General features: G+C 36.0%; 1 protein-coding gene across 1 annotated transcript in view; it reads left to right on the forward strand.

The window, feature by feature from the left end:
• Positions 1 to 21,915, forward strand: part of Cap-D3 (Chromosome associated protein D3) — a 114,816-nt gene that overhangs the window by 62,166 nt on the left and 30,735 nt on the right. The window contains exons 10-12 of the mRNA XM_070084089.1: positions 1,434 to 1,565; positions 1,807 to 1,978; positions 3,398 to 3,594. Of these exons, the coding sequence (XP_069940190.1) occupies positions 1,434 to 1,565; positions 1,807 to 1,978; positions 3,398 to 3,594 (501 nt within the window). The remainder of the gene's footprint in view (positions 1 to 1,433; positions 1,566 to 1,806; positions 1,979 to 3,397; positions 3,595 to 21,915) is intronic.

The following is a 21,915-nucleotide window of genomic DNA, read 5'->3' on the forward strand; positions in this document are numbered from 1 at the left end:
CATTACGTTTGATAATGAGCTTCACCTTGTGTTTTACTAATGCTGCTTTCTTAGTACTGGATTCACTTATATGAGGTGTTTTGAAGTCTTTATCTAGGTTCCTAAATACAGTTCCTATATTTGTGAGCTTTGTCTATTGTATACCTTTTCAGGAACAAGTTAAGAGTAATAGTTTAATCTACCTTTTCTTTTTTTTTTTTTTAATTATTTTCCCTGAACATTTTTTTAGATAGTGCTCTGTTTTTGTCTCCTTTCCACATATCTTAGCCTAATGACTTCTTTCACTCTGGTTAGATTCCAATAATTTTTTCAATTAATGAAATCTTTCTGCAACTTTCTTTTGCTCCTTTCAGTTTTTTCCTCAAATTATTTTGGCATCAGCAAACGAGGGGTCTGTTTCTGTTTTTAGGCCTTAATACATGTTAGTAACATTATAGGATCTAATGGTTATCCTCATGTGACAACCATTAGTTACACATACTCATCCTGATGCTTTAGCTCTTACAATAACTTTGTTTTCTCTTGTTCTTTTTTTACATTAGGTTATAAGATTGATGGCAAGAATGGGGAGGGAAAGAATTGGGGTATGTTAGGGCAGTGAAAGATGTTATGGGTAGACATAGAGAGAGGTAAGAAAGGTGAAGTCACCTGACCTCTTTGGGTGGGTTTTAAGAATGGTATGATGTATTGGCAGTTTGGAGGGATATGTTGTGTATCTTTATATGTGTATGCTTCTAAACTGTTGTATTCTGAGCACCTCTGCAAAAACAGTGATAATGTGTGAGTGTGGTGAAAGTGTTGAATGATGATGAAAGTATTTTCTTTTTGGGAATTTTCTTTCTTTTTTGGGTCACCCTGCCTCGGTGGGAGACGGCCGACTTGTTGAAAAAAAAAAAATGATGTATCTGTTCTACTATTACCTTGTTCAACATAATGACCATCTCCCTGACTTGCTTCCTCAGTTGCTAAGTGACGTGTGTCACTGTATTAAAAATTTTCCTGCTATCTATAATATTGCATTTGATGATTAATTTTAACTCTGACCATTATTGGAAAATATAGGAAAAAATCACTTGATAACTAAAGAACTTAGAGACACCTACATGATACTGTTTTATAGGTGCTTGGTGGATTAGAGTTCTGCTAATGACTGTAATATCTTTTATATAACTATAGTAGTTGGTACTCAGCCATTTTCCTACCTGAGGTAAGGATGAACATCTGGGTTACGTGTAAGCCTGGTACCTGTGCTGGAGATTATTAGTAGATAATTTTAATAATTTCACCACAAGGACACCAAGGCTTAGTGTATCAACAAATTAACTTTGTCAGTGGGAGAAAATATGACAAATTATATTTTGAGGTGTTTTTAAGATATTCTTTCCCCAGCAGAGATCAATTTCAAAAACTTAGGCTGTTTATTTATTTTTCAGTGTCTAACAGATGATCATGAGGACATACGTAGCACAGTTGTTTTCTATGTAACAGAACGATTGCTGAAACGCTTCCCAAAAATTCTGAGTCAGCACTTTATTGAATGTATTTTCCACTACAACTGTTATGAGGTAACTGTGTATTAGTAATTTCTTATCTAATAAGGTTGTTTGCCAGTTTATTTAATTACAGAAATACAGTCTCCTTTTGAAGGTTTCATTACTAATTTACATACTGTAGTTGTTTCCTGATCAGTCCTATTTAGTTTTTATGCCTTTGTCTTGAAAAGCTTTCTGTATGTAAATATGAATATTAGTTTAATTATTGAAGTCTATGGTTTTGTGTGAAATTTGAACCAGTATTTTTTTCCAGGAGCATGAAACTTACAACAAGTTTACACAGAGCAAAATGGAAAAAGAATTGTTCTCCCTTGCAGGCAAAGAACAGTCAGAAGATCGCCACATGATATACCGTTTTATGCTGGATCACATGACAGATGACCAGCGTTTTAATACCACCCAGCGACTTTGCCAAGATGTTCTTGGTAAATACGTCAGGCAGATTGTAAACTAGCATTAAATTTAATGAGTGATCAGCAATTTGGTTAATTGAATATTTTAAGATCATCTCTTTCCTTGCTATATCATAATTCTAAAAAAAGTGAACTTGATATATACTATAATGGTTTTATTAGATATCCATGAGAGGGATGCCTTTTGGTTTGCTCATTAGATGTATTTATAATTTCCATTACAAGCTAAATCTTGAAAATGTATCTTGTCATTGACTTTCAACTTCCAACACTTAGCTATTTATTATTCATAAATTAGGTATTTATTGTTCATAAAATGGATTTTGTGGTTAGGTGTAGGGGAGACTTTTTCAGTGAAAGTAGGACTTAGGGATATGTGATATCATCTTGGTTAATTAAGACATTTATAGATGTATTGTAAAAGAAGGGAATGCTAGGGTATGGCAGAGAGGTGTGGGATTAAAAGATGTTGGACCTGATATGTGGAAGTTATCACATTGCTCTTTGCTGATGACACAGTTCATTTGAGGGATTCTGAATACAAGTTGCAAAGATTGGTGGATGATTTTGGGAAAGTATGTAAAAGAAGGAAATTAAAGTGAACATGGAAAAGATGTTTGAATGTGCATGGATGTAGTGCAGATGATAAAATGATTATGACCATTATGAACGAAAAGAAGCTGGACGTCTCGTCTTTAAGTGAAGCAAGCAAAGCTGAATGGGGTAGGAGAGTTTAAGTGGGGAGAAATAAATGGGATTAGATCATGGGTATCTGAGAGAGTTAGAGCTAAGGAAGGAGTAGCAGTAATGTTGAAAGATCAGTTGTGACAGGAAAAGAGAGTATAAATGTATATATTCAAGGATTCTATAGATTAAAATAAGGGTTATGTCACTTATGTTGAAAAATACTGATATTGTATCATGGGGCTTATTTATGTATATAAAATTTAGCCATGCCCAGTTACTCAGGTTGCATTCCTGGTAAAGAGCTAATTCGTGTCTGCCCCCACAATATTTTATATTCAGTGATTATATTCCTTCTTGCTCTTCGTTCCTTCAGTGACATACAACCAAGTTCTTGCATTCTTTCTTCGTTGCTCATTTTCCTCTGCTCGGGTACCAGTCTTGATGCTCCACTTTGCACTCATATTTTGATTTGTGTTTTATTAAACAAGGGCTCCACACTGGTGCTTAGCTACTCAAGATTGGGATGAATGTATGAGGTGTATTGTGAACAAGTGTTTGTCTAGGTTTCTGAATGTCTCTCTTATGTTTGTAAGTTTTGCCTGTTTTACTGGCATTTTTCTGTTCATAAGTCTTGGAGGATAAATTGAGATAATGGGTATTCCAAGGGATATCTTCCTTGATTGAGCCATATTTAATTTTATCGTTATTTTGAAATGTAGTTTGATCAGGAATAAATATATTCAGGTGGAGTGGTCGATGGTCGTATTAAATTAACGCCAGACAGCCTGCCCATGTTACAAGATACGCTCTCAGTCCTCAGCAGTGATGAGATCAAACTTGCTTCATTAAAATCCAGACCAGAAGATGTTGATCAGCCCACAGACCAGGCAGAACAAGCAGCTATGGCAGGAATGGTCATAAAGAAGACTATCATTTCTCAGGTTAGTTTCTTTAAGGTTTTAGATTTCAAGCTCATCTTTTTAGGGTAATGTTAAATAGTTGTATATTATTAAGGTTTTAACCCAACAATTCTTTTAAATTTGCATATTAACATTTAATCCAGCATTAAATGGTGAGCTACCATTCCTGTGTTTTTTCTACATGTAAACCTCTCTTAATCTTATAGTAATATGATAACGAAATATGAAAGAATTAATTTAGCCGAAATGATACACATGTGCGCACACACACACACACAGGTGCGCGCACGTGCACACGCGCACACATGTACATACATGCACGCGCACACACACTAGTGTCTTATGCCTTGAGATGCCATATTAGTAATGATGATAATACTCAATAATAATCATTGAATCTCATTAAATGTCGTATATTACGTTAATATGCACATTTTCATTAATCCATGTATGATATTTTTTCAAAATTATATAATGAACATGATACATAACATATAAAGATGATAAGTACACTCCACAGTAGAATAAATAAACATAAATATGAGATGTGGGAGCCAGACGACTTATACGAGTGACGCCATATTAGCAATGATAATAATAATCACCAAGTCTCATTACATGTCGTATATTACGTTAATATACACATTTTTATTAATCCAGCTATATTTTTTTCAAAATTATATAATAAACACGATACATAACACATAAAGATGACAAATACACCCCACAGTAGAATCAATAAATATAAATATGAGATGTGGGAGCCAGACAACTTGTACAAGTGATGGCAAGAATAACATTTTCTCTAGTCCAACATAAGAGAAAATGTGTTACTGGGGGTAACTGTAGAAAATTATTCCTTTCATATGCCTTCACTCAGAGTGTCATTTCTTCCAAAAAATGGTGTTAAATGAGAATGGGAGTGTTCTTTATTTATTTTACCATAACGTACAGACAACTTGTACACAATGTAACTTGTACACAAACCAGACGTGTACACTTTGTTTGTTTTCAAAACTCACGTTCGCCTGGTTTACATAACTCCACGAGTGTCCTCTCTCATGTACTCATTCTCTCTCTCTCTTTCATTTATTTGTTTTATTTCGTGTACTCACCTCTGACCCTACATTAAGACTACAAATATTTTAAGGTAAGTAATGAGTGAACTGTATATGCATTTTATCGCTCTGGGGTGCTTAAATGTTGTAGAATATTATGTGTGGATGGGGTGGCCTGGTATGGTAGCCTGGCTGGCTACCATACATACCACACTTGATTTATTACAATAAATACTACTTGTCTTACCCTAGATTAGGTCTACAAATATTTTAAGGTAGTAATGAGTGTACTATGTGTGTATTTTACTTTTTTATTGTTTTTTAATGCCTAGTTCTACTGCTAACCGCAATGGAAATAAGCCACACTGACTTTTTTGGGTTATCCTAGGTACTTTACACATATGCTGCTATGTATGATAATCTATGTAACTGCATTTGTGTATATCTCAGTAAACTTACTTACTAACTTAATATATGTTAGTGTAAACTACTACTTCTTTCAACGTACCAGCCGTATCCCACCGAGGTGGGGTGGCCCAAAAAGAAAAACGAAAGTTTCTCCTTTCAAATTTAGTAATATATACAGGAGAAGGGGTTATAGTGTAAACTTGTTATCTAGTATTTGTATGCATTATAAGTGGAAAAAAGAGGTGTTTCACTTTATGGCGATTTCAGCTTTACGGCGGTAGCCTGGAACCTAACCTGCTGTATAAGTGGGGCCCTACTATATATGTATTGGATCCAAATCAGTGTAAACTGTTTGAAGGTTATTCTGTTTAATAAATTTCAAGTATCTTTCTGATATATTTGTGCCTTGTACATTAGGCTCAGGAATGTTTGAGAATTGACAAGAACCCTTTTAGACTAATTGAGCCTGATGTAGTTTGGGAGAAATCATTCCTAGAAAGAGCCTTTTCTTGTGTAGCTTCTTTGTTATGCAACAGGTTGTCAGTGTCTGTTAACTCTTTTTGTGTCAGTCCCATTGTATCCTGGCTTTGAAGCCAGTGTTGGTCCCATAGTTTGACACCATGAGCTCAGCTTACTCAGATAAGCTGTGAGTGGTAAATTTGGGTCTAGATATGAAAGAATAGGTCTGTGCAGTAAGTGTGCACCACATAAAAATATCAGTGTATGAGGAGAAAAAAAGTACGACAGTATTTTTTGGTTTATAACAGTGAATTTCTGGTGTTTTTTGTATGGTATTTATGGTCTCATTTGGTAGAATGGAAGATATATTACAGAAATAGAGATTATTTTAATTACTTTCGGGACAGAAAGTAGCTTGAAATTGAGCTCAGAGTAGTGGAAATGTTTGATTTTTGCCGATATTCCAGGGTACATCAGACTGGCCAGTCTAATATGCATTTAGGAATGCACTGACATTATTTATATAATTATTGCAATAATGCAGTTGTCTGCATGAAAGTAAATTTTCTGTATTTTTGTGAATATAATTTCAAAATGAAAAGCAAGCATAATATAAGAGGGACCTAGAAACGTGACTTAGGAGCAGAGGAAATGTTTATTTAGTGCCAGGAATGTCTGGATTGTTTATTCTGGACCCTATTTTCAAATTGGTAATCATTGAATTTTGTGTGAAATTGTCCACTTTATTGGGTAATTGAAATAGGTAAATGGGCAGTTTCTTGTACTCATTCGATAGAGTAGAAGGAATACTAGCGAAATAGCTATGAGTTTGGTCAACTGGAGTAAGGGAATTTGCCAAAAATAGAGCTTAAAACGGGTGAAATTGCCGATGTGTAAATATCGCTGAGACCTCGAATTTTGTGAGAGCATAATTTTGTAAGTTTTTGAGTCTCATTTGTAAGCAAATTTCCCATCTAGAGCTTATGATCTTACTACTGTTCATGAATATGAACTTTAGTACAGAAGGGCTCTGTACATACAGCACTCTTTTTGGTGCTTCATGTTTTTGTTGGCTTTCAATTAAGCCATTGTTCATTATGTTCAGTGCTTTTACCGCCTTTTTGCCGCTTATGTAGAACAGTTGCATAAAGGAAGGGCAACCAGCACCATATTTTAAGGTATGTATTGTATGTGCTGTGCATTTATTTTACTTTATCTGTTTTTTTATGTTTAACTGTATTGAGCACTTAATATATGATGGTGTAAACATGCTATCAGACATTTTAGAAGTATTCAATAATGAAAAAACATCTCTTTTCCATCCGCCAGCAATTTTTGGTTACTGTACGGGGTTGGGAACCTAAGAGCATACAAACAGGGCCCTCCTGTATTTTGTTCTAAATGTTGAAGCATTTATGGCTTAACGTGCAAACACTTCTGAATTTCTTGAAAGAATACGCACTCAAGAATAACAAAATTCAAAAATTATTATTAATAGTGATTCACTAGAATCATCCTTGTGGCACATAGACAGAATCTTGATGACAGTACCTGTGAAGGCTTACTCAGCCCTGTAACAACTTCAGACAGTATTACCAAGACTGGCTCCTCCTCAGGAAAATTATTGAATAGAAAAAGAAATAATAATTCACAAAGATAAACACTTTATTATTTATTAAAGCAAACATAAAACAGTGAAACATGAAAGGTATATCCTATTTGAAAGAAAAATGAAAAATGAAATGAAAAAATGACATTGGAACTCAACGCTAATATATATAGATATAGTGATACTGGGGTGTTTGGTGTTGGTGACACTGCGTGTTGTTGAAATCGTAGCCGTTGCTGATAATGAAAGGGGGGGGTCGCAGGTGTTGGTGACATCACCTGCGACCCACCGGCTCATTCTTCAGAGTCTATAGCCGTGAATAATTAATCCAGATGACAGGAAAGCAGGTTTGTTACCACTGCTATGATGAGGGGTTATGTCCTGCGTCGGCGTACATAACAGGTAAGTAGATTCATCATGGGACGTCTCTGGACGTTAGTCCGTCTCCTTCAATTCTTCTCGTTGGTTGGCAGGTGACCCAATTTGTCATTCCAAGCTGGAAAGAGAGACAGGTTACCCACTGCTTAAGAAATCACTCTTCATGATAGGTACAGTACCTAAAAGACGTGGTGATTATTAAGACATTTAACAGAGCAAGACTGAAAGGACTAAGTTTATTATTGGTCAAAAGTGAAGCTTTCAACCAATAAGTCCACTAGAATATGAGCAGGCATATACTTACAGTAGTGCTGGGAGCTGTGAGTCGAGTGATTACTGTTTGACCGGAGCCCCACACGTCACCTTTCGGGGGGGGGGGGAGGAAGGGGGGGTGATAGCGGGAGCTAGGCTTACCCTACCTTAACAAACAGCCGGCAATCAAACTATCACTTTCGGGGTGGGGGAAAAAGGGGGGAGTAGCGGGAGCTAGACTCGCCCTACCTTAACAAGTAGCCGGCAATCAAACTATTGTTACCATATACCTGTTCGTTACTTCTATCTGTTGAACTTTTCCCTCACAGTACCACACCCAAATAATTTTTTGCACTATTCTTTTGTTTTCTTTCTAAATATTACTCAACACGTTCTTTAATATTATTTAATACTGTCGGTGTGATAGTCTTCAAAACAAATTGTCAAACACAGTGAATCTAGACAATCCTTGCATCAGTATCATGTCTTTTTGCACTCGATCTCCTTATTGTGGAACCACCAACTTGTATTTCAGATTTGGCAGCTTAACCCATTTTTGTGTGTGTTCAAAAACGTTTCATTATTCTCTACTTAGTTTGTCTGTAGTTGTCATAACTTCATAATACAGTATTGTACTGTATTTCTTCCGGTGTTAGCACAGTATGTCTTTTATTGTACTGCCCAGTACTTTATTAGTTTCATCAGTTGGGCTCTTTCTCTGTACTAGCTTTTATCTGAGTTATGGCAGATGTTTTTTGTTAGTCTTTAACCCTTTGAGGGTCGACAGGCCCTCTCCGAATCTCGTTCTCAGGGTCGGCCAAATTTAAAAAAAAAAAAAAATTATTTTCTCTTATGAAAAGATAGAGAATCTTTTCCCGATCATAAAGACACCAAAAGTTTGAAATTTGATAGAAAACTTACGGAATTATGCTCTCGCAAAGTTAGCGGTCTCGGCGATGTTTACGCATCGGCGATTTTGCCCACTTTGAGCCCCATTTTCGGCCAATTTCACTGTACTAGTCGACAAAAAACATGAATATTTCGCTAGAACTCCATTTTTTCCATCGAATGGGTGCAAGAAACCACTCATTTATGAAATTCAACTATCCAGTACAGTGGTCAGAATTTAGCAATTTTGCCAATTTCACACAAATTTCAAAAGATGCCAATTTCCGAATAGGGTCCAGAATAAACAAGAAAGACATTCCTGGCACTAAAATGACATTTCCTCTGGTCATTAGTCACGTCTCAAGGCCCCTCTTATATTCTTTTGCTTTCCACTTTGAATTTTTATTCTCACAAAAAATATAAGATTTACTGTTATGCAGACTACTGCATTAGTGTAAAAAATGGTATAAATATTATTGGTGCACTTGAGAAAGAATATTAGACTCACCAGTTGACGTGTATTGCACGCTTGGCACGATTTGTTTACTTTTGAAGTTTGGTAAAAATCGAACATTTCTGCTACTTTGAGCTCAATTTCAAGGCACCTTTCTTTGTAAAACCAGTCAAAATCATCTCAATTTCTGTAATATGTCTTCCATTCTATAAAATGAGACCAAGAAAACTAGAATACAACAATAAATACCATACGAAAATACACTGCAAAGTCGCTGATTTATTAAAAAAAAATGGTAAAAAAAAATTTTTCTCATTATGCACTGTGTGCTGCAGGATTTTTTTTAGACTGTGCACACTGACCACATAGACCCATTCTTTCATATGAAGGCCTACCAGCTTTCTCCCACTAGATTTGAGGCCGCTAGAATTTATGAGTACTAGTACGTCAAAAACCCCTACGCGTAAGACGTACTAGTACGACGAAAACCCTCAAAGGGTTAATATACCACATACCAAGAAAAAAAGGAATATTCCTTTCCTTAGTTTTGATGTTTTGTAACCAAATCTAAGGCTTCATTGTAATCAGAAGATAATGCTGTATATGATGGAGTGAACTCAAATTTAAAAATACAATAGATATTATTAGCAGTACTTAAGTGTACAAAATAAAAAAGGATGTTATGAATGAGAAGAAGCTGGATGTCCTGGCTTTAAGTGAAATAAAGCTGAAGGGGGTGGGAGAGTTTCAGTGGAGAGGAATAAATGGGATTAGGTCAGGGGTTTCAAATAGAGTTAGAGCTAAAGAAGGAGTAGCAATAATGTTGAAGGATAAGCTATGGCAGGAAAAGAGGGACTATAAATGTATTAATTCAAGGATTATGTGGAGTAAAATAAAGGTTGGATGTGAAAAGTGGGTTATAGTAAGCGTATATGCGCCTGGAGAAGAGAGAAGTGTAGACGAGAGAGATTTTGGAAAATATTGAGTGAATGCGTGGGGAGTTTAGAACCAAGTGTGAGAGTACTTGTGGTTGGGGATTTCAATGCTAAAGTGGGTAAAAACGTTATGGAGGGAGTAGTAGGTAAATTTGGGGTGCCAGGGGTAAATGTAAATGGGGAGCCTTTAATTGAGCTATGTGTAGAAAGAGATTTGGTAATAAGTAATACATATTTTATGAAAAAGAGGATAAATAAATATACAAGGTATGATGTAGCACGTAATGAAAGTAGTTTGTTAGATTATATATTGGTGGATAAAAGGTTGATGGGTAGGCTCCAGGATGTACATGTTTATAGAGGGGCAACTGATATGTTGGACCATAATTTAGTTGTAGCTACAGTTAGAGTAAGAGGTACATGGGACAAGCGGAAGGTTGCAACAACAAGTAAGAGAGAGATGAAAGTGTATAAACTATGGAGGAGGAAGTTCGGGTGAGATATAAGCGACTATTGGCAGAAAGGTGGGCTAGTGCAAAGATGAGTAGTGGGGGTTGAAGAGGGTTGGAATAGTTTTAAAAATGCAGTATTAGAATGTGGGGCAGAAGTTTGTGGTTATAGGAGGGTGGGGGCAGGAGGAAAGAGGAGTGATTGGTGGAATGATGAAGTAAAGGGTGTGATAAAAGAGAAAAAGTTAGCTTATGAGAGGTTTTTACAAAGCAGAAGTGTTACAAGAAGAGCAGAGTATATGGAGAGTAAAAGAAAGGTGAAGAGAGTGGTGAGAGAGTGCAAAAGGAGAGCAGATGATAGAGTGGGAGAGGCACTGTCAAGAAATTTTAATGAAAATAAGAAAAAATTTTGGAGTGAGTTTAACAAGTTAAGAAAGCCTGGGGAACGTATGGATTTGTCAGTTAAAAACAGAGTAGGGGAGTTAGTAGATGGGGAGATGGAGGTATTAGGTAGATGGCGAGAATATTTTGAGGAACTTTTAAATGTTGAGGAAGAAAGGGAGGCGGTAATTTCATGCACTGGCCAGGGAGGTATACCATCTTTTAGGAGTGAAGAAGAGCAGAATGTAAGTGTAGGGGAGGTACGTGAGGCATTACATAGAATGAAAGGAGGTAAAGCAGCTGGAACTGATGGGATCATGACAGAAATGTTAAAAGCAGGGGGAATATAGTGTTGGAGTGGTTGGTACTTTTGTTTAATGTATGAAAGAGGGGAAGGTACCTAGGGATTGGCGGAGAGCATGTATAGTCCCTTAATATAAATTGAAAGGGGACAAAAGAGATTGTAAAAATTATAGAGGAATAAGTTTACCGAGTATACCAGGAAAAGTGTACGGTAGGGTTATAAATGAAAGAATTAGAGGTAAGACAGAATGTAGGATTGCGGATGAGCAAGGAGGTTTCAGAGTGGGTAGGGGATGTGTAGATCGAGTGTTTACATTGAAGCATATATGTGAACAGTATTTAGATAAAGGTAGGGAAGTTTTTATTGCATTTATGGATTTAGAAAAGGCATATGATAGAGTGGATAGGGGAGCAATGTGGCAGATGTTGCAAGTATATGGAATAGGTGGTAAGTTATTAAATGCTGTAAAGAGTTTTTATGAGGATAGTGAGGCTCAGGTTAGGGTGTGTAAAAGAGAGGGAGACTACTTCCCAGTAAAAGTAGGTCTTAGACAGGGATGTGTAATGTCACCATGGTTGTTTAATATATTTATAGATGGGGTTGTAAAAGAAGTAAGTGCTAGGGTGTTCGGGAGAGGGGTAGGATTAAATTATGGGGAATCAAATACAAAATGGGAATTGACACAGTTACTTTTTGCTGATGATACTGTGCTTATGGGAGATTCTGAAGAAAAATTGCAAAGGATGAGTTTGGGAGTGTGTGTAAAGGTAGAAAGTTGAAAGTGAACATAGAAAAGAGTAAGGTGATGAGGGTATCAAATGATTTAGATAAAGAAAAATTGGATATCAAATGGGGAAGGAGGAGTATGGAAGAAGTGAATGTTTTCAGATACTTGGGAGTTGACGTGTCGGCGGATGGATTTATGAAAAATGAGGTTAATCATAGAATTGATGAGGGAAAAAAGGTGAGTGGTGGGTTGAGGTATATGTGGAGTCAAAAAACGTTATCTGTGGAGGCAAAGAAGGGAATGTATGAAAGTATAGTAGTACCAACACTCTTATATGGGTGTGAAGCCTGGGTTGTGAATGCAGTAGGAAGGAGATGGTTGGAGGCAGTGGAGATGTCCTGTCTAAGGGCAATGTGTGGTGTAAATATTATGCAGAAAATTCGGAGTGTGGAAATTAGGAGAAGGTGTGGAGTTAATAAAAGTATTAGTCAGAGGGCTGAAGAGGGGTTGTTGAGGTGGTTTGGTCATTTAGAGAGAATGGATCAAAGTAGAATGACATGGAGAGCATTTAAATCGGTAGGAGAAGGAAAGCGGTGTAGAGGTCATCCTCGAAAAGGTTGGAAGGAATGGGTAAGGGAGGTTTTATGGGCGAAGGGCTTGGACTTCCAGCAAGCGTGCATGAGCGTGTTCGATAGGAGTGAATGGAGACGAATGGTATTTGGGACCTGACGATCTGTTGGAGTGTGAGCAGGGTAATATTTAGTGAAGGGATTCAGGGAAACCGGTTATTTTTATATAGCCGGACTTGAGTCCTGGAAATGGGAAGTACAATGCCTGCTCTCTAAAGGAGGGGTTTCGGGATATTAGCAGTTTGGAGGGATATGTTGTGTATCTTTATATGTATATGCTTCTAAACTGTTGTGTTCTGAGCACCTCTGCAAAAACAGTGATAATGTGTGAGTGAGGTGAAAGTGTTGAATGATGATGAAAGTATTTTCTTTTTGGGGATTTTCTTTCTTTTTTGGGTCACCCTGCCTTGATGGGAGACGGCCGACTTGTTGAAAAAAAAAAATCAGTTACTTAAAAGTGAAATGAGAAAAAAAATGTTTGTCAAATATAAAATAAGACAAAACTGGCATATGTTAATCAAAAAGAGAAATAGTTTTGGCTAGTACGGTGAACAAAGGTAAACTCCAGCCAATTGAATAAAGCTGTTTAAAATATGAGAAAATTTCTGGAAATGAAAACTGAGGAAAACTCAGAAAAAGACAACTTCTAAAATTCTTTTTATTAATCAAAACAGAAAGTACCAAAATATGAGTGCACATAACAGTAATATTCAACTTTAGTTTGTCCATGTTTTCTAGAAATATGCATTGAATTTGTTACAGATTCTTCAGTTGATTTATGATTGCACATTTCAAGTTTCTGTTCCATTTATTCTTATAATAAAAATATAGTATTTTATTTCCAAAAAGAGCATACAAAAATATAAAAAAATGTAAAACCCATAGGCTGCACATGATTTAGAAAGAATGAAAGCAGTACTAAAATTACTTAATACTAAAGACTTGTGTAGATTTGAATTTGCTTTAGCTTATGAGTTTAGCTAAAAGTATTGACAGGTAAGGTATAAATGCATAATATAAATTCTAGTTACTGTTGGATTGCGATAACTGGTGTGAAGGCTAAGGGGTTAAATGTACCGTACAAGTGATAAGATTTAGTTTATAAGACAAAATTATATGACAAAATTCATGATTGGCAGGGTAGGGTAATACTTATCATAAAAGGAACACAAAGCAAATGAAGATGGCAATATAATAAAGGTTAGGGAAATGATAAGAATAAAAAATTAAGGAGCATGATTTAACAAAGACAAAGGCACATGGTGTAATTAGCATTAAAATAAAAATGTATTGCAAATTAAAGGAATTTGTTTCAGGGAATTATACTGTATGATGTACTTTGTAATTTGGTCTTATCACTTAAATTTGGTAGCAAGGCTAATTATTATGATGGAATTATTGGAGAAGTTTGGATTTTAAGTATTATAGTTTGGGAACTTTTTTTAGGAGTTTCATCTCGTTGGATCAGAGCTCCACTGGCTCAGTGTATCTTTCAGTCTCAGTCTGTGCATTATAGTACTATATACGAAGAGAGAAAGGTTTTAAAATGGTTTAATCTCCTAATGAAATGTCTTCTTGTAAAGACTAGAATTGTACTTCATACTCTTTAGTAGAATTAAATTTAGACTTAACTTTATGTAATTTAGATTTTAATTATTTGGTTTGAAGATTCCATGGTCAGTAGGATAAGAATTATATACAAGTAATTTTTGATATGTAAGGTAGTCATAATAAATTAGTTAAATATCTTTAATGCAGTTTTCCCAGGATCAGCGGATTCCCAAGGTAATCACGAGAAAGTTTCTCTCTTACCTAAGCTTTATTTGTTATTAATTTGCCTTGGCTTGAAAATAAGTACATTTCCTGTTATTCATTTTAACAAATAAATTTACTAGTTTTATGATTTTATTTTTGCATGGCAAAGTTGAAATAAATGCCAAGGCATAAACAGTGTCATCATTTATCAACTGAGTAGAACATCTCTCAAACATTGATATATAATGTCAAGTTTTGACTTATGCACGATAAGGTGCAGTTTATTACAGACAGTGATGACATGGCATCACATTTGTATACATTTTACAGGCATTGAGTTTAGAGTTGTTTTGTGAATTTAATTCTGTAATTATAATTGGCAAGTACTGAATGAGTTGTATTAGGTGTCATGATAGAGAATGCTGTATTTTATGATTATAATTCAGTTCTTGATGTATGTGGCCATATACAGTCATGGATAAAACATCCTGTTAAAGTAATTGCCTCAGATTCAGAACTGTAAGATTATGAACTGCTAGAGGCCACTTGCCACACCTTCAAATGGACATACTACATGTATAACAGGACTTTTGACCCTGACTTTACTGTGGTACCAGAGTACCTGGACTTTGTTCTCTTCAGTTAATTTTACCCCTAAAAAATTAAGAAAATGTAGGTGAATGTCTTAGTAGGGTGGTCCTTATTTATAGGTGTGGAAAAAATTTAGAAACATTTCTGATCCCCTCAAAAACGTGAAAATTTTATTGAAATACAGTGGAACCTCGGTTTTCGTCATTAATTTGTTCCAGAAAGTCTGACAAAAACTGAATTCGACGAAAACTGAAGCAATATTTCTATAAGAAATAATGTAAATCCAATTAATCTGTTCTAGGCACCCAAAAGTATAAACAAACAATACATTTTATAGAGAATAACTATAGTTTTACATACAGAAAACAATGAGAAATAAATATAAAGGACTAATGAAATGGATAAATGAACATTTAACATCACTTTTACTTTTATTGAAGACTCTTGTTGGTGTATGGAAGATGAGGAGGAGGGCAGGTTATCTCTACCACCATCACTACCACCCTCTACCACCATTACCACCATCACTACCATCCTCTGCCACCATCACTACCACTCTCTCCCACAATCACTACCACCCTCTACCTTTGTAGAGGGTAGTAGTAATATTTCTCCACAAAACTTTGCAGCTCATTCCACTCATACTTTGCTACGAGTTCTTTCTTGAATTCTATCGTGTTTCTCGCCTTCTTTATCAAAGGGCTGGCACTCAAAACTTTCTTTAGTCCCATGGTAGGTTATTTAGCAGTCACACTCAATGAACAAGTACAAAAAAAAAATGGATTATTACGAAATGTTTTGGTTGAACGTGTGGGGTAATGCTCACTCGACGAGAAACAAAGCCAGACTGACTCGGAATGCATGGGATGCTTTGTGTGGGCCTGGGCAGGCAGACATGTTCGGTATGGCGGACCACTGTCAAGTCAACGAAAACCAAGGTGATGAATGAAACCTGGGACAAAATTTTGATGAAAAAAGTCGAGGAAAACCAAATTCAACGAAAACCAGGGCAAACAAAAACTGAGGTTCCATTGTACGTGTACAGTGGAACCTCGGCATAGGACCAGCTCTCTAATTGAACAAAGCTCAGCACTCGACCAAACAAATACGACCTGCGAGAACTTCTCTGTAAACTATTTCGTGTTTCTTCGCATTTTTTGGTGCTTTTTTTGTATTGTGTAAATAAGTCGCCATTGGGCCTACGAAGATTAGTGATAACAGCCAACCAAACAGAAAATTGGTTGGGAAGAACTTGTTTGATACTCAAACGGAGTGGCACTCGAACAGCCTTCTGGAACGAATTAAGGTCACATAGCAAGGTTCCACTGTACTCTTATTTTGAGAATAAGGGGTGCTCAAGGTCCTAAAATCTTTGTTGCATGTATAAACTCAGACGTTGAACAGTCCCTGAAGATTCTTCACTCTTTACTTGATATCATATATGACTTGTAAGAATTCCCTTGACAAATATACATTAGATGCTGTTTAGTATTTAACATCATGACTTGAAGGATCCTAGACTATGTAGTGGGCAGCCTCAAACTGTGCTTCCATGGAAGAAAAATTTTAGGTAAATGTTCAAGCTTAAAACCAGCAAGTAGAAATTCAGTTGCAATATTAAAATAATTTGCTTTGAAAAACAGTATATTTCCGTTGTTCTGCTATAGTGTAGCCAACCCTACACTACTCTTCCCATACAGTAATACACAGTAATCTACCTCACATGGTGTCTGTGCAAATAATTTTAAAGCTCTTAGTACACAGCATAATACTGCAATCAGAATTAAAACAAATTCTAGCTTTATGCAAATATATATATATATATATATATATATATATATATATATATATATATATATATATATATATATATATATATATATATATATATATATATATATATATATATATATATATATTTATATATATATATATATATTTATATATATATATATATATATATATATATATATATATATATATATATATATATATATATATATATATATATATATATATATATATATTATTAAATTATTAAATTATTAAATTATGGGGAATCAAATTCAAAATGGGAATTGACACAGTTACTTTTTGCTGATGATACTGTGCTTATGGGAGATTCTAAAGAAAAATTGCAAAGGTTAGTGGATGAGTTTGGGAATGTGTGTAAAGGTAGAAAGTTGAAAGTGAACATAGAAAAGAGTAAGGTGATGAGGGTGTCAAATGATTTAGATAAAGAAAAATTGGATATCAAATTGGGGAGGAGGAGTATGGAAGAAGTGAATGTTTTCAGATACTTGGGAGTTGACGTGTCGGCGGATGGATTTATGAAGGATAAGGTTAATCATAGAATTGATGAGGGAAAAAAGGTGAGTGGTGCGTTGAGGTATATGTGGACTCAAAAAACGTTATCTATGGAGGCAAAGAAGGGAATGTATGAAAGTATAGTAGTACCAACACTCATATATGGGTGTGAAGCTTGGGTGGTAAATGCAGCAGCGAGGAGATGGTTGGAGGCAGTGGAGATATCCTGTTTAAGGGCAATGTGTGGTGTAAATATTATGCAGAAAATTCGGAGTGTGGAAATTAGGAGAAGGTGTGGAGTTAATAAAAGTATTAGTCAGAGGGCTGAAGAGGGGTTGTTGAGGTGGTTTGGTCATTTAGAGAGAATGGATCAAAGTAGAATGACATGGAAAGCATATAAATCTATAGGGGAAGGAAGGCGGGGTAGGGGTCGTCCTCGAAAGGGGTTGGAGAGAGGGGGTAAAGGAGGTTTTGTGGGTAAGGGGCTTGGACTTCCAGCAAGCGTGCGTGAGCGTGTTCGATAGGAGTGAATGGAGACGAATGGTACTTGGGACCTGACGATCTGTTGGAGTGTGAGCAGGTTAATATTTAGTGAAGGGATTCAGGGAAACCGGTTATTTTCATATAGTCGGACTTGAGTCCTGGAAATGGGAAGTACAATGCCCTCCTTTAAAGTGCAGGCATTGTACTTCCCATTTCCAGGACTCAAGTCCGACTATATGAAAATAACCGGTTTCCCTGAATCCCTTCACTAAATATTACCCTGCTCACACTCCAACAGATCGTCAGGTCCCAAGTACCATTCGCCTCCATTCACTCCTATCTAACACGCTCACGCACGCTTGCTGGAAGTCCAAGCCCCATGCCCACAAAACCTCCTTTACCCCCTCTCTCCAACCCTTTCGAGGACGACCCCTACCCCGCCTTCCTTCCCCTATAGATTTATATGCTTTCCATGTCATTCTACTTTGATCCATTCTCTCTAAATGACCAAACCACCTCAACAACCCCTCTTCTGCCCTCTGACTAATACTTTTATTAACTCCACACCTTCTCCTAATTTCCACACTTCGAATTTTCTGCATAATATTTACACCACACATTGCCCTTAAACAGGGCGCATATATATATATATATATATATATATATATATATATATATATATATATATATATATATATATATATATATATATATATATATATATATATATATATGTATATTATATATATATTATATATTATATATATATGTAATATATATATATATATAATATATACATATATATATAATATATAATATATATATATAATATACATATATATATATATAATGTATATTATATATATATATATATATATATTGTATATTATATATATATTATATATTATATATATATGTATATTATATATATATATGTATATTATATATATATATATATATATGTATATTATATATATATATATATATGTATATTATATATATATATATATATATATATGTATATTATATATATATATATGTATATTATATATATATATATATGTATATTATATATATATATATATGTATATTATATATATATATATATGTATATTATATATATATATATATGTATATTATATATATATATATGTATATTATATATATATATATATGTATATTATATATATATATATGTATATTATATATATATATATGTATATTATATATATATATATGTATATTATATATATATATTTTTTTTTTTTTTTTTTTTATTATCACACCGGCCGATTCCCACCAAGGCAGGGTGGCCCGAAAAAGAAAAACTTTCACCATCATTCACTCCATCACTGTCTTGCCAGAAGGGTGCTTTACACTACAGTTTTTAAACTGCAACATTAACACCCCTCCTTCAGAGTGCAGGCACTGTACTTCCCATCTCCAGGACTCAAGTCCGGCCTGCCGGTTTCCCTGAATCCCTTCATAAATGTTACTTTGCTCACACTCCAACAGCACGTCAAGTATTAAAAACCATTTGTCTCCATTCACTCCTATCAAACACGCTCAAGCATGCCTGCTGGAAGTCCAAGCCCCTCGCACACAAAACCTCCTTTCCCCCCTCCCTCCAACCCTTCCTAGGCCGACCCCTACCCCGCCTTCCTTCCACTACAGACTGATACACTCTTGAAGTCATTCTGTTTCGCTCCATTCTCTCTACATGTCCGAACCACCTCAACAACCCTTCCTCAGCCCTCTGGACAACAGTTTTGGTAATCCCGCACCTCCTCCTAACTTCCAAACTACGAATTCTCTGCATTATATTCACACCACACATTGCCCTCAGACATGACATCTCCACTGCCTCCAGCCTTCTCCTCGCTGCAACATTCATCACCCACGCTTCACACCCATATAAGAGCGTTGGTAAAACTATACTCTCATACATTCCCCTCTTTGCCTCCAAGGACAAAGTTCTTTGTCTCCACAGACTCCTAAGTGCACCACTCACTCTTTTTCCCTCATCAATTCTATGATTCACCTCATCTTTCATAGACCCATCCGCTGACACGTCCACTCCCAAATATCTGAATACGTTCACCTCCTCCATACTCTCTCCCTCCAATCTGATATTCAATCTTTCATCACCTAATCTTTTTGTTATCCTCATAACCTTACTCTTTCCTGTATTCACCTTTAATTTTCTTCTTTTGCACACCCTACCAAATTCATCCACCAATCTCTGCAACTTCTCTTCAGAATCTCCCAAGAGCACAGTGTCATCAGCAAAGAGCAGCTGTGACAACTCCCACTTTGTGTGTGATTCTTTATCTTTTAACTCCACGCCTCTTGCCAAGACCCTCGCATTTACTTCTCTTACAACCCCATCTATAAATATATTAAACAACCACGGTGACATCACACATCCTTGTCTAAGGCCTACTTTTACTGGGAAAAAATTTCCCTCTTTCCTACATACTCTAACTTGAGCCTCACTATCCTCGTAAAAACTCTTCACTGCTTTCAGTAACCTACCTCCTACACCATACACTTGCAACATCTGCCACATTGCCCCCCTATCCACCCTGTCATACGCCTTTTCCAAATCCATAAATGCCACAAAGACCTCTTTAGCCTTATCTAAATACTGTTCACTTATATGTTTCACTGTAAACACCTGGTCCACACACCCCCTACCTTTCCTAAAGCCTCCTTGTTCATCTGCTATCCTATTCTCCGTCTTACTCTTAATTCTTTCAATTATAACTCTACCATACACTTTACCAGGTACACTCAACAGACTTATCCCCCTATAATTTTTGCACTCTCTTTTATCCCCTTTGCCTTTATACAAAGGAACTATGCATGCTCTCTGCCAATCCCTAGGTACCTTACCCTCTTCCATACATTTATTAAACAATTGCACCAACCACTCCAAAACTATATCCCCACCTGCTTTTAACATTTCTATCTTTATCCCATCAATCCCGGCTGCCTTACCCCCTTTCATTTTACCTACTGCCTCACGAACTTCCCCCACACTCACAACTGGCTCTTCCTCACTCCTACAAGATGTTATTCCTCCTTGCCCTATACACGAAATCACAGCTTCCCTATCTTCATCAACATTTAACAATTCCTCAAAATATTCCTTCCATCTTCCCAATACCTCTAACTCTCCATTTAATAACTCTCCTCTCCTATTTTTAACTGACAAATCCATTTGTTCTCTAGGCTTTCTTAACTTGTTAATCTCACTCCAAAACTTTTTCTTATTTTCAACAAAATTTGTTGATAACATCTCACCCACTCTCTCATTTGCTCTCTTTTTACATTGCTTCACCACTCTCTTAACCTCTCTCTTTTTCTCCATATACTCTTCCCTCCTTGCATCACTTCTACTTTGTAAAAACTTCTCATATGCTAACTTTTTCTCCCTTACTACTCTCTTTACATCATCATTCCACCAATCGCTCCTCTTCCCTCCTGCACCCACTTTCCTGTAACCACAAACTTCTGCTGAACACTCTAACACTACATTTTTAAACCTACCCCATACCTCTTCGACCCCATTGCCTATGCTCTCATTAGCCCATCTATCCTCCAATAGCTGTTTATATCTTACCCTAACTGCCTCCTCTTTTAGTTTATAAACCTTCACCTCTCTCTTCCCTGATGCTTCTATTCTCCTTGTATCCCATCTACCTTTTACTCTCAGTGTAGCTACAACTAGAAAGTGATCTGATATATCTGTGGCCCCTCTATAAACATGTACATCCTGAAGTCTACTCAACAGTCTTTTATCTACCAATACATAATCCAACAAACTACTGTCATTTCGCCCTACATCATATCGTGTATACTTATTTATCCTCTTTTTCTTAAAATATGTATTACCTATAACTAAACCCCTTTCTATACAAAGTTCAATCAAAGGGCTCCCATTATCATTTACACCTGGCACCCCAAACTTACCTACCACACCCTCTCTAAAAGTTTCTCCTACTTTAGCATTCAAGTCCCCTACCACAATTACTCTCTCACTTGGTTCAAAGGCTCCTATACATTCACTTAACATCTCCCAAAATCTCTCTCTCTCCTCTGCATTCCTCTCTTCTCCAGGTGCATACACGCTTATTATGACCCACTTCTCGCATCCAACCTTTACTTTAATCCACATAATTCTTGAATTTACACATTCATATTCTCTTTTCTCCTTCCATAACTGATCATTTAACATTACTGCTACCCCTTCCTTTGCTCTAACTCTCTCAG

The sequence above is a fragment of the Cherax quadricarinatus genome, chromosome 11, assembly GCF_038502225.1.
Source record: "Cherax quadricarinatus isolate ZL_2023a chromosome 11, ASM3850222v1, whole genome shotgun sequence".
Taxonomy (NCBI): Eukaryota; Metazoa; Arthropoda; class Malacostraca; order Decapoda; family Parastacidae; genus Cherax; species Cherax quadricarinatus.